Source organism: Trichomonas vaginalis, chromosome IV, assembly GCF_026262505.1.
Source record: "Trichomonas vaginalis G3 chromosome IV, whole genome shotgun sequence".
Lineage (NCBI taxonomy): Eukaryota > Parabasalia > Trichomonadida > Trichomonadidae > Trichomonas > Trichomonas vaginalis.
Genome location: NC_067206.1, coordinates 38229440 through 38241826, shown reverse-complemented (window position 1 = coordinate 38241826; position 12387 = coordinate 38229440). Strand labels below are relative to the sequence as shown.

The 12387-nt window shown below is 34.6% G+C and overlaps 3 protein-coding genes and 1 pseudogene across 4 annotated transcripts, besides 3 other annotated features; 2 read left to right on the top strand and 2 right to left on the bottom strand.

Moving 5' to 3' along the window:
• Positions 1-1120: part of a mobile genetic element that runs on past the window's edge.
• Positions 1121-1417: 297 nt separating this feature from the next.
• TVAGG3_0242960 lies at positions 1418-2172 on the top strand (annotated as a pseudogene). The gene has a single exon. A coding segment is annotated over exon 1 (755 nt).
• A 494-nt stretch (positions 2173-2666) lies between these two features.
• Positions 2667-6580: a mobile genetic element.
• Positions 2801-3121, bottom strand: TVAGG3_0242950 (uncharacterized protein; the record flags this gene model as incomplete). The annotated part of the gene is made up of 1 exon (XM_001330431.2): positions 2801-3121. The coding sequence occupies one exon, from the start codon at positions 3119-3121 to the stop codon at positions 2801-2803; it is 321 nt and encodes a 106-aa protein (XP_001330466.2).
• Positions 3122-3262: a terminal%2Cinverted (terminal inverted repeat of Maverick transposon ID:TVAGG3_0242930).
• TVAGG3_0242940 (uncharacterized protein) lies at positions 3263-3499 on the bottom strand (the record flags this gene model as incomplete). The annotated part of the gene is made up of 1 exon (XM_001330432.2): positions 3263-3499. The coding sequence occupies one exon, from the start codon at positions 3497-3499 to the stop codon at positions 3263-3265; it is 237 nt and encodes a 78-aa protein (XP_001330467.2).
• A 622-nt stretch (positions 6581-7202) lies between the features above and the next one.
• Positions 7203-7907, top strand: TVAGG3_0242920 (HNH endonuclease family; the record flags this gene model as incomplete). Its single annotated transcript, XM_051227755.1, has 1 exon — positions 7203-7907. The coding sequence occupies one exon, from the start codon at positions 7203-7205 to the stop codon at positions 7905-7907; it is 705 nt and encodes a 234-aa protein (XP_051112741.1).
• Positions 7908-12387: the final 4480 nt, after the last annotated feature.

Here is a 12387-nt window from a genome sequence, read left to right as displayed (position 1 = left end):
AAAAAATTATTTTTATAAAAATGCCCCCATATAGAATGGACAGAAAGTCTGCTAGAATAAAAGCAGAGTTACAAAGATATGGTTGGAGAGTTTCGAAGAATTTTAAATATAGGAAGGAAGACCCATAAAAGTCTATGACAAATTGTCTGGTCTTCGCTACGAAATGGATTTGGAAACAGCACGTGCCAATTATCCAAACAGACTAGAGAGGTTAGAAGAAGAACGTCTTATGGACATGCCTTTCGATGTTAGTGAACCTCAAGTTGAAGGACACGACGGCTTTGCCAGATTCTATTGGAAACATGACGAACAATTGCATCCTTTGAGAAGGAAAAAAGGAAAAGGTGAAGACGCACATGCTCCCATGGAAAGAACAAGATATTCATATGAAAAGTATCGTGAAGTTAGAAGTCAAATTACATCTGGTCGAACCTTTACAGTAAACTTTGACGAAGGAAAGAACAAAGAAGGCTTCATGGGTGTACTTGCTGCAATTCAAGACGGAAATAAGAAAGGACACAATCTCAGATTGACCATAACAGATTTGGATGGTCACATTTACTATGCACATGGCAATGAACAAACAGCCGCACAACTTCTTGACGCTTTCAAGACTACAAAGAGAGAACAAATGGTTGACTCCGACTCAGACATTTTGAATGCAATTGAAGGAATTGCAAGTGTCAAGTTCGAATGGTACCAACCTAACCCTCAAGCAGTCAGACAACATGCTGGATACTTCCCGTTCATAAATAAGTCTGACATTGACTTGACAAGGTATGGAATTTACAATTCAATTGAAACAATTGTCAACGAACCTTGCATTCTTACATGTCTCAGGAACTCTGGTCTTGTTACAGATGAGAAGATGAAGTATCTTGAGTCATGTGTGAAGACAAGGTACATTCTCAGAGGTCAATTGGCAAAAATTGCACCGTTGGCAAATGTCAATATCCGAGTCAACATACCTACAGCTAAAGGTTCTTCACATGACGACTATGTTGTTGACAAAGACTTACCATGGTTGAAGATTGTAATTGTCCACAACCACTTCATGTTGAACGAAAGTCTTACAAACCCATTCTTTGGTAAAAGTAAGTGCAACATTGTCAGAGCTGTAAACATTCTTTTCGAGAAAGGTTTGTTGGAACCAATTCCAGATGACAAGCTGACAGAAACTTTTGTACCAAAAGACGAAACAAACTTTTCATTGTTAGCAAGACCAAAAGTTGTTCCAGACAAAGTTCTAGTACAAAAGAAGTACACAGTTCCACAAGGGGTTGGTATGTTCGGATACCAACCTGAACCAGAAGAACTTCCAATGAGGTTGCAAGAACTTCAAGATGCTATAAACAAACTTCCATTGAGACATCCAATTGACGTCAAATTGTATTGGAGAGCATCTGAGTTAGGTCAGAAGGTTTTATATGAAACAGGTTGCTTCGACGATGTTTATGAGATAACAGGAGAAGTTTCTCAGAAGATAAGAGACTCACTTGAATTTCCACAAACTGGACCAATTGGTTGCGACAAGTTCGACTCAAACGAAAAGATATACTATGTCGACCTTAACGCTGCATACATGAGGTTTTCCAATATATTCCGACTGGAATTCCAAACGAAAGATGTGAGTTCCCGGGAAGGAACTATACAGTTGGAAAAGTCATACAACAACTGTATGATATTAGGAAAGCTTCAAACCCCAAACTTGCAATGACACTCAAATTGCTTATGAATTCGACATGGGGATATTCCATTAAGAAACCTCAAGAGATGAAGAGTAAACATTATGAGAAGGTCGACAACTTTGTTGAAAGGTTTTCTCCTTTTGTTTTGAAGTACGAATTCACTCAAGGTCAAAGTGGCTTAGTAACCACATTAAAACCTATTGTCGAACATTGGTCTTACCCTCAGTTCGCAAAAGCAGTCCTTGACAACTACAACAAATTCTTCTCCGAAGTCAAATCGAAAGTGAAGGTTTACTATGAGAACATTGACGCACTCATGACGAACGAAGAAGGATACAACAAACTCATTGAAATGGGTATGGTCGGTGAAAAGATGGGCTGTTTTAAGCTAGATAAGGTATTTTCCGAAGTTCATGTCCTCTCCAAGCGTAAGTACTGGGGCATACTTGAAGACGGCACAGAAATAAAACATTGCATGAAGTAAAAAATTTTTATTTGAAATGTACGCTGAGTTTGTTGGAGAAGACCGTTGGGAAACTTGTTTGTTAGATGAGAAATATGAAATTCACTGTTGTGAGTCATTTGAAGTCAGAAACAAAAAGACAAAAAGAGTTTTAAGCGAAATGACGGATATGCTATTATGAAGATGGGTGGAAAACACTATCTTAAACATGTTGTCATTGCAACTCATTTTATACTGAATCCTAACAATTTACCTTTTGTAGACCATATAAACCATATAAGAAACGACAATAGACTTGAAAACTTACGTTGGGTCACTCGTTCTGAAAACAATAAGAACAAAGGCAAATTTGGAGATATTGTATTCGAATTTGTCGACGAACTAGAAGATGAAACAATTGAAATTACAAGTATATTTTACTAAGGCGGGCTATGCTTATGTAAACACTAGAGATACAGATGGAAAATACGTTCAAATACTTCTTAACAAATTCAAGAAGCTATATGGCATACCATAGTTAGTATACATATCAAGGGTACGGTGGCACTGCGCGCCTCCTTACCCATTATATGTGAATTTGACACTTTACAAAACCATTAACGTATATTTTACAACACTAACGACTTCACTAATGTAAAAATAAACGTTCTCACTTACAAAAGTATTGCAACTCCTCCCATTGCTGTGCTTCATATAACAGCTCATAATCTTCTGACTCACCTTCTTCTTCATATAGGTCAAAATCACTGTCATAGTTTATACCTGTAAGTTTTGACAAAGCTAATGAAACACGCTTACCGTTTGTATCGTATGCTTGTATAAACTTTCCATTATGCTTGTAGTCATAAACGCTCAAACTAACTTTACCCTTTCTCCCTCGTATCTGATAGAATGTATTTTCACGAGGAACGAAGAACAAATTCTTGAACTCATGACCGTTGTAGTTTGTTATCTCAATAGTTTTCGTCATTTATATAAAAATAAACTTAAAAATAAATGATATCACCACCCTCACACGTATGAAAACATAGCACAAAAATAATGTTTATGTTAGAATGTTAGATCCAACACGTTTTCTAACCTCATTTCTAACCATGTTGAATTCATTGCTTTATAACTCTCTTCCTTTCTCCAACTCTTCTAACTTCTTCTTAAGTTCAGCAATGTTGTCCTCATGAAGTTTAATCTTCCTTAATATACCTTCTCTATCTAATGGTTGCTTTATCTTTCTAAACTGAACTCTACCATCCTTCATAGTATGAATGTAAAAACCTTCTGGAATAGTTCCTGATTTAATGTATTCTACCAAAAACTTTTGTTTCATTGCTTCAGTGACTTTATTTGTCATTTTACTCTAAGGTGAAGCTAGCACAGCGATAATGGATTTCATGACTTTTTAGTATTTCATGCAATCTTAACAGATAGCCTTACAAGTACTTCCAGTGTCCCTAGCTGTCCCTCCTTTTTATATAACTCCATGACATTTATAATCTCGCGAAACTTAACAGGTAGCATAACATATTAAAATCAGATGAGGTTTTGAACCAAAATTTCTAAGCAACGTTGTCAAGGATTTTGAGGAACTAGGGACAGAGTGTGGCAAAGTCCAAGATTTAATTTATCTTCATCTGTTTCATCAGCTATCTCATCTAATATGCCAATATTTTATTCATAACTCGTGGCAAACTCACTAACTTTCGTTATGTTCATCTGCATGCTTCATCTGATAGAAAGTATGACTTTCATTAACTCTGTGAGATAATGAAAACTACTAGGGACAGAGACCATGGCAAAGTTTATGACTTTCATTATTTCCAGAACTTAATGAAAACTACTAGGGACAGAGACCATGGCAAAGTTCATGATTTAATTTATTCTCTCACTAACAACAACCACAAACTCCAACACTAATCAAGTACTAACTTCAGCACAAATGACAAACACTAACAACAAGTACAAACTCCAACACTAACGACAAAAATAAATGTCCTCACTTCTTAACAAAGTAATATGTGCTTCTTACATCACCATAGCTCAAACGTTTCTTTTCAAACATCGATTGAAACTTATTTTGAGCCATTGGCTTTAGTCTCTTTTTCTTCAAATACGCCAAGAAATCTTCTTCACATCTTTTCACTTCATAGCCTTCTTTAAACTCCTCCTTGTTAAGTTCTATGAAATCCTTTATCTCATTCTTTGTTGCAATGGCTTCTTCACGAACGACATCGTGAACTATTTCATCACTGTTCTCATGTATGACCTCCTCACTGTTCTCATGAACTATTTCATCACTGTTCTCATGTATGACCTCCTCACTGTTCTCATGAACTATTTCATCACTGTTCTCATGTATGACCTCCTCACTGTTCTCATGAACTATTTCATCACTGTTCTCATGTATGACCTCCTCACTGTTCTCATGAACTATTTCATCACTGTTCTCATGTATGACCTCCTCACTGTTCTCATGAACTATTTCATCACTGTTCTCATGTATGACCTCCTCACTGTTCTCATGAACTATTTCATCACTGTTCTCATGTATGACCTCCTCACTGTTCTCATGAACTATTTCATCACTGTTCTCATGTATGACCTCCTCACTGTTCTCATGAACTATTTCATCACTGTTCTCATGTATGACCTCCTCACTGTTCTCATGAACTATTTCATCACTGTTCTCATGTATGACCTCCTCACTGTTCTCATGAACTATTTCATCACTGTTCTCATGAACGACCTCCTTACTGTCTTTCATAAGCGTTTCAAAGTCTCCTTTACTCATTACTTCAATCTCATGCTGTTCACAGTAGTACTTAAACTCACTGTATATGTCTTTGTTGTATGTTATATTGCTTCCCATGTACTCCATGAATTTTTCAAGCACTTCCTCATAATTCACTGTTTCTTTCTTTCCACGACCTTCTAATATCATACTTGCTTCGTAAATATAACTTCTTGCAGAACCGTCTCGCTTTCTACTTCTCTTCACAAATTCTCTCATCTTGCCACCAAATACATTTGAACTACATGCAAAGAATTCATTCTCCTTCGCAAATTCTTTATATCTTCTGTAGCACTCTGTACAATTCCATCCGGATACAAACTTTTCATAGAACTCCTCGTAAAACATTTGGTAAGGTGTTTTGTTCATTTCGATGAGTTCTTGTTTAGCCCTGGTGAATGGTATCTTCCTTACATCAAATTCACTTAAATCTTTCTTCATGAAGTACGTCAGTAAGTTTGAATAAAACTCTTCATTAAAGCTTTCAATGAGATTTGAGAAATATTCGTAATTTCCTTTGTATCTGCTGCTTACGTCAATGACAACAAATCTTCTGTCGTCTTTATCAATCTTTACTGAGTTGATGTTGTTAGATATCATGATGATATTACAAACATTCTCTATCTTTCTTACTGGCTGACACTTCTGATTTAAGTCCAACTGAGTCTCTGTTACTATTGACTTTAGTGCGTCGTGGTTCATGACCTTAGACGTATCGCATGAGCTTAGTTCATTGCATACGATGAGCTTCATGTTCTCAATAGCAGCATTGAATCTACCAACCACATTCTCTATTGCCGTTATATTATTGTTGGCGTACTTGCTAATGAGCTCGCATAGAACATTACTAAGTACATTCTTACCAGTTCCTTGCTTTCCTATTAACAAAAGTACTGTTCCAGTCTTTCCACAAGGATTTTGAACGATGTAGGCGAACCAGTTCAAAACATACTCATAAAGCTCTTCATCCTCATTACATATGACATCGTGAACATGTTTCAAATATCCTTCAATAACGTTCTCATCTACTTCATTCAGTACCTCATACTCATATCCTCTGAAATAGCTGTAAATGTCATCTCTTTCGTCAAAGAATCTCATGCCTGACTTCATAAGATAGTTCTTGTTCTGACCCGCTTCATAAATCATCAGTGCGTTCACATCCTTCTCCTCAATACGTCCTACATAAACACTCTTCATGAGCTTATTGAATTCCTTGCTATCTACTGACACAAGTGTTGTTGTGTCTCGTATTCCATCATAATCTTTCACTAGATATGTCATACGTGCTCCGTCAATAACAACAACACATCTTCTTAAGTCATTTATAACACTAGCTATGTCAATACCTTCTTCACTCATGTACTTATTTTTCCTCAAGTCCTTTAGTGTGAAAGTGTCTCTAAGTTCTATTTCAAGCAATTCATTTACACATCCTTTGCAATACTTCTCTATAAAATATTTCTGTCGTTCTTTACTAAGTTTCTTAACAGCTCTGAAGAACCATGTGTTTTGACTCAAACATCCTTCACAACTTCTCTCATTCATTCCTAGTTCTTTCATGTCATTATCTTCAACCTCTATGGTCTCATTGACTAAGGTCAAAGGGTTCTTAGTCATTGCTGGTCTTATCTGAAACAATGTTTGTGCAACAGGTTTAACTAGTTCAGCAACGTCCTTCCTTAATATGAATAGCTGTTTCCACTCATCTTTGCTAACAGTTCTTTCATAACCACTGACAGTAATGATTTCATTTGCTGACCTTAGACACTTATGTTCTATCATTTGTATTGCTTTTGTGTAAGGCTTTCGTGAGCATAGGTTGTATATGTCATTCCTGCAATGTTCATTCATGCCAATAGTACTAAATCCTTTCTTTGCTGTTGAGTGCATAATATCCATTAGTTCCTGTGTTCGTATTGCTGTCTCATAAAATACAACAAGACCTTTGTCATCTATGACGTACTTACCGAAAACATTGCTTATATTCTTTAACCATGAAATAACATCCTCATTCATGCTGTCAAACATGAAGTAAGGTCTTACATACTCTTCACTTATAAGATACTCCACAAAGTACTTGTTAAGCTCTATGTCCTCGTGAGCGATTTCATTAGGTTTGATATTAGTTCCTTTTGTCATTGCTGTCATGTACTTCACTCTCATAGTTCCTTTCAATAGCGTAAAAGTACTTCATTGTTTCATAACTGCTCTAAATTCTGTTCAAAATTCGTACAACATAACTTTTTAACATTAGTGAAAGAACATGAGCGAAACAACAACATCTAACATTACAGAAGAAGTCAATGACAATGCCGATGAAAACATTACAGAAGGAGCTAGTGAAAATATTGACGAGTTCAGTGAGGAAGAAGATATTGAGGACGTCAATGAGAACGTTAGTGGGGAACAAACTCAATGGGAAACATTGAGAAATCATGAAGATTATGAGATTTGTACGACATATCCTTTTACTATTCGTCGAAAGAAAGACAAACATATTAAGAGTGAATGCTTAAATAATCATGGTTATATTGAGCTTAGTTTAAACAACAAAACACATTTAAAGCATAGAATTATTGCAGAACAGTGGATTGAAAATCCAAACAATTTGAAAGAAATAGACCATATAAATCATGATAGAACGGACAACAGAATCTCAAACCTTCGTTGGTGTTCTAGATCTGAAAACAATAGAAATAAAAGCAAGTATGGCGATATAGTTTATGAGTTCGTTGATGAAATATCTGACGAAGCTGTTGAAATAACAGATTATGGTAAGCATTCGTTTGAGTTCTACTACTATGTTGAGAATGAGGACGCATTCTATTACTATACAGGTCTTAACTATCGAAAACTTCATATAAACTTTACAAAAACAGGTGCTGCTTATGTTTGTATGATAGATACAGAAAACAAGAGTGTAATCTTATGCATAAACAAATTCAAACGCTTGTACGGCTTCATGTAGGACAAACATTATTTTTCAACACTAACGCCAACACGTAGGACAAACATTCATGACTAACATTACTGTATAACATAAATGTTTTGTCATGACTTCATCGTAATGAGCGTAAATGTTTTGTCATGATTTCATCGTATATGTTTTGTCATGATTTCATCGTATATGTTTTGTCATGATTTAATCGTAATGAACGTATATGTTTTGTCATGACTTCATCGTATATGTTTTGTCATGATTTCATCGTAAATGTTTTGTCATGACTTCATCGTTAATGCTTTGTCAAAACTTCATCGTATATGTTTTGTCATGACTTCTTCATCGTATATGTTTTGTCATGACTTCTTCGTAATGAACGTAAATGTTTTGTCATGATTTCATCGTATATGTTTTGTCATGATTTCATCGTAATGAGCGTAAATGTTTTGTCATGATTTCATCGTAAATGTTTTGTCATGATTTCATCGTATATGTTTTGTCATGATTTCATCGTATATGTTTTGTCATGATTTAATCGTAATGAACGTATATGTTTTGTCATGACTTCATCGTATATGTTTTGTCATGATTTCATCGTAAATGTTTTGTCATGACTTCATCGTTAATGCTTTGTCAAAACTTCATCGTATATGTTTTGTCATGACTTCTTCATCGTATATGTTTTGTCATGACTTCTTCGTAATGAACGTAAATGTTTTGTCATGATTTCATCGTATATGTTTTGTCATGATTTCATCGTAATGAGCGTAAATGTTTTGTCATGATTTCATCGTAAATGTTTTGTCATGACTTCATCGTTAATGCTTTGTCAAAACTTCATCGTATATGTTTTGTCATGACTTCTTCATCGTATATGTTTTGTCATGACTTCTTCGTAATGAACGTAAATGTTTTGTCATGATTTCATCGTATATGTTTTGTCATGATTTCATCGTAATGAGCGTAAATGTTTTGTCATGATTTCTTCGTATATGTTTTGTCATGACTTCATCGTAAATGTTTTGTCAAGACTTCTTCATCGTAATGAGTGTAAATGATCCAAAAATAATGTTTATGTTAGAATGTTAGATCTAACACCTTTTCTAACATGTTTTCTAACATGGAGGATTTCATTAGATATACACATTCTTCCCTAAACATTATTTTAGTTAAAGTCCATCAAATATTTTTAGGATACTTTCACCAAATAATATTTATATCAGATGAAACAGTAAAGTATTATATCTATTAAATCGTCTATGATGTAAATTGTGTATAGAATGAAATGAAGGTAGATGTGTATATCTAATGAAATCCTCCATGTTAGAAAACATGTTAGAAAAGGTGTTAGATCTAACATTCTAACATAAACATTATTTTTGGATCATTTACACTCATTACGATGAAGAAGTCTTGACAAAACATTTACGATGAAGTCATGACAAAACATATACGAAGAAATCATGACAAAACATTTACGCTCATGTTTGACAAAACATTTACGCTCATTACGATGAAGAAGTCATGACAAAACATTTACGATGAAGTCATGACAAAACATATACGAAGAAATCATGACAAAACATTTACGCTCATGTTTGACAAAGAGTTTACGCTCATTACGATGAAGAAGTCATGAAAATTCATGAGGTGAGAAAACATGTTAGAAAAGGTGTTAGATCTAACATTCTAACATAAACATTATTTTTGGATCATTTACACTCATTACGATGAAGTCTTGACAAAACATTTACGTTCATGTTTGACAAAGCATATACGTTCATGTTTGACAAAGCATATACGATGAAGAAGTCATGAAAATTCATGAGGTGAGAAAAGAGGTGAGAAAAGAGGTGAGATCTCACCTCTTCACCTAAAATATATTTTTGTCTGATTTACGCTCATTACGATGAAGTCTTGACAAAACATATACGATGAAATCATGACAAAACATAAACGAAGAAATCATGACAAAACATTTACACTCATTACGATGAAGAAGTTTCGACAAAGCATATACGTTCATGTTTGACAAAGCATATACGATGAAATCATGACAAATCATTTACGTTCATGTTTGACAAAGCATATACGTTCATTACGATGAAGAAGTCATGACAAAACATGTACGAAGAAGTCATGACAAAACATATACGATGAAGTTTCGACAAATCATTTACGTTCATGTTTGACAAAGCATATACGATGAAGTTTTGACAAATCATTTACGTTCATTACGATGAAGAAGTCTTGACAAAGCATATACGATGAAATCATGACAAAACATTTACGTTCATGTTTGACAAATCATTTACGTTCATGTTTGACAAAGCATATACGATGAAATCATGACAAAACATTTACGCTCATTACGATGAAGAAGTCTTGACAAAGCATATACGATGAAGTTTTGACAAATCATTTACGTTCATGTTTGACAAATCATTTACGATGAAATCATGACAAAGCATATACGCTCATTACAATGAAGAAGTCATGAAAATTCAAGACCCTTTGGGTCTCGCCGCTTAGCGGCTGAGGTGAGAAAAGAGGTGAGAAAAGAGGTGAGATCTCACCTCTTCACCTAAAATATATTTTTGTCTGATGTACGCTCATTACGATGAAGTCTTGACAAATCATTTACGTTCATGTTTGACAAAGCATATACGAAGAAATCATGAAAATTCAATGAGGTGAGAAAAGAGGTGAGAAAAGAGGTGAGATCTCACCTCTTCACCTAAACATTATTTTTGGATCATTTACACTCATTACGATGAAGAAGTTTCGACAAAGCATATACGTTCATGTTTGACAAAGCATATACGATGAAATCATGACAAATCATTTACGTTCATGTTTGACAAAGCATATACGAAGAAATCATGAAAATTCAATGAGGTGAGAAAAGAGGTGAGATCTCACCTCTTCACCTAAACATTATTTTTGGATCATTTACACTCATTACGATGAAATCATGACAAAACATTTACGTAAACATTTATTTCCTGTGTTGTTGTCAAAATGTCATGTTGTCACACTTTTTCAGAGAAGTTAATTAACCTGGTAGCACATGGTAACATGGTAGCACCTTCAGTTCTTCAAAAATGCTTCATAACTGCCTTCCTCCTGTGTTGTTGTCAAAATGTCATGTTGTCACACTTTTTCAGAGAAGTTAATTAACCTGGTAGCACATGGTAACATGGTAGCACCTTCAGTTCTTCAAAAATGCTTCATAACTGCCTTCCTCCTGTGTTGTTGTCAAAATGTCATGTTGTCACACTTTTTCAGAGAAGTTCATTAACCTGGTAGCACATGGTAACATGGTAACACCCTCAGTTCTTCAAAAATAATTAATTATTGAATAACCTGAAACCATTAACGTAAACATTATTTTTGGGTCATTTACACTCATTATGATGAAGAAGTCTTGACAAAACATTTACGAAGAAGTTTTGACAAAACATTTACGATGAAGTCTTGACAAAACATTTACGAAGAAGTTTTGACAAAACATTTACGATGAAGTTTTGACAAAGCATATACGATGAAATCATGACAAAACATATACGATGAAGTTTTGACCAAACATTTACGATGAAGTTTATTTCCTGGACTGTTGTCTAAATGTCATGTTGTCAGTAATTTTAAGAGAAGTTAATTAACCTGGTGACATGGTGACGTAGTGACACCTAAAAACCATCTACCCTAAACATTATTTTTGCTGAATTCAACAACAAAATGAACGAGGTCAGGATGTATGCAAATACTTTGAATTCATTCATAACGCCTTAGTAAGTTCATAAAATGCTTGTTTTTGCATCACATTTTGACGAAGTGAAGATCTTCACTTCGTCAAAAATGTTTTGCATTCTCTACTGTATCTTCGAGTTCTTCTTCATCTAACTTCTCATGAACTTTCTTGTCTATGGAGTCCATAATATCTTTGACATAAAATGCATACTTTACAGAGCACCATTCAGCAACAAAATGAACGAGGTCAGGATGTATGCAAATACTTTGAATTCATTCATAACGCCTTAGTAAGCTCATAAATGTTTGTTTTGAGGTCGAGCCACTTTTGGCTCCACCGTATTCTTTCAACCAAAACTCAAGAATTTCCTGCATGAATTTTGTATAAAAAGCAACCGTCTGAATTCCGGCGGTTGTTATATTCTTCACAAAACATGTTAGAAAACATGTTAGAAAAGGTGTTAGATCTAACATTTTAATATAAACATTATTTTTGGGTCATTTACACTCATTACGATGAAGAAGTCATGACAAAACATTTACGATGAAGTCATGACAAAGCATATACGTTTAGTTTCGATGAAGTCATGACAAAACATATACGATGAAATCATGACAAAACATTTACGTTCATTACGAAGAAGTCATGACAAAACATATACGATGAAGAAGTCATGACAAAACATATACGATGAAGTTTTGACAAAGCATTAACGATGAAGTCATGACAAAACATTTACGATGAAATCATGACAAA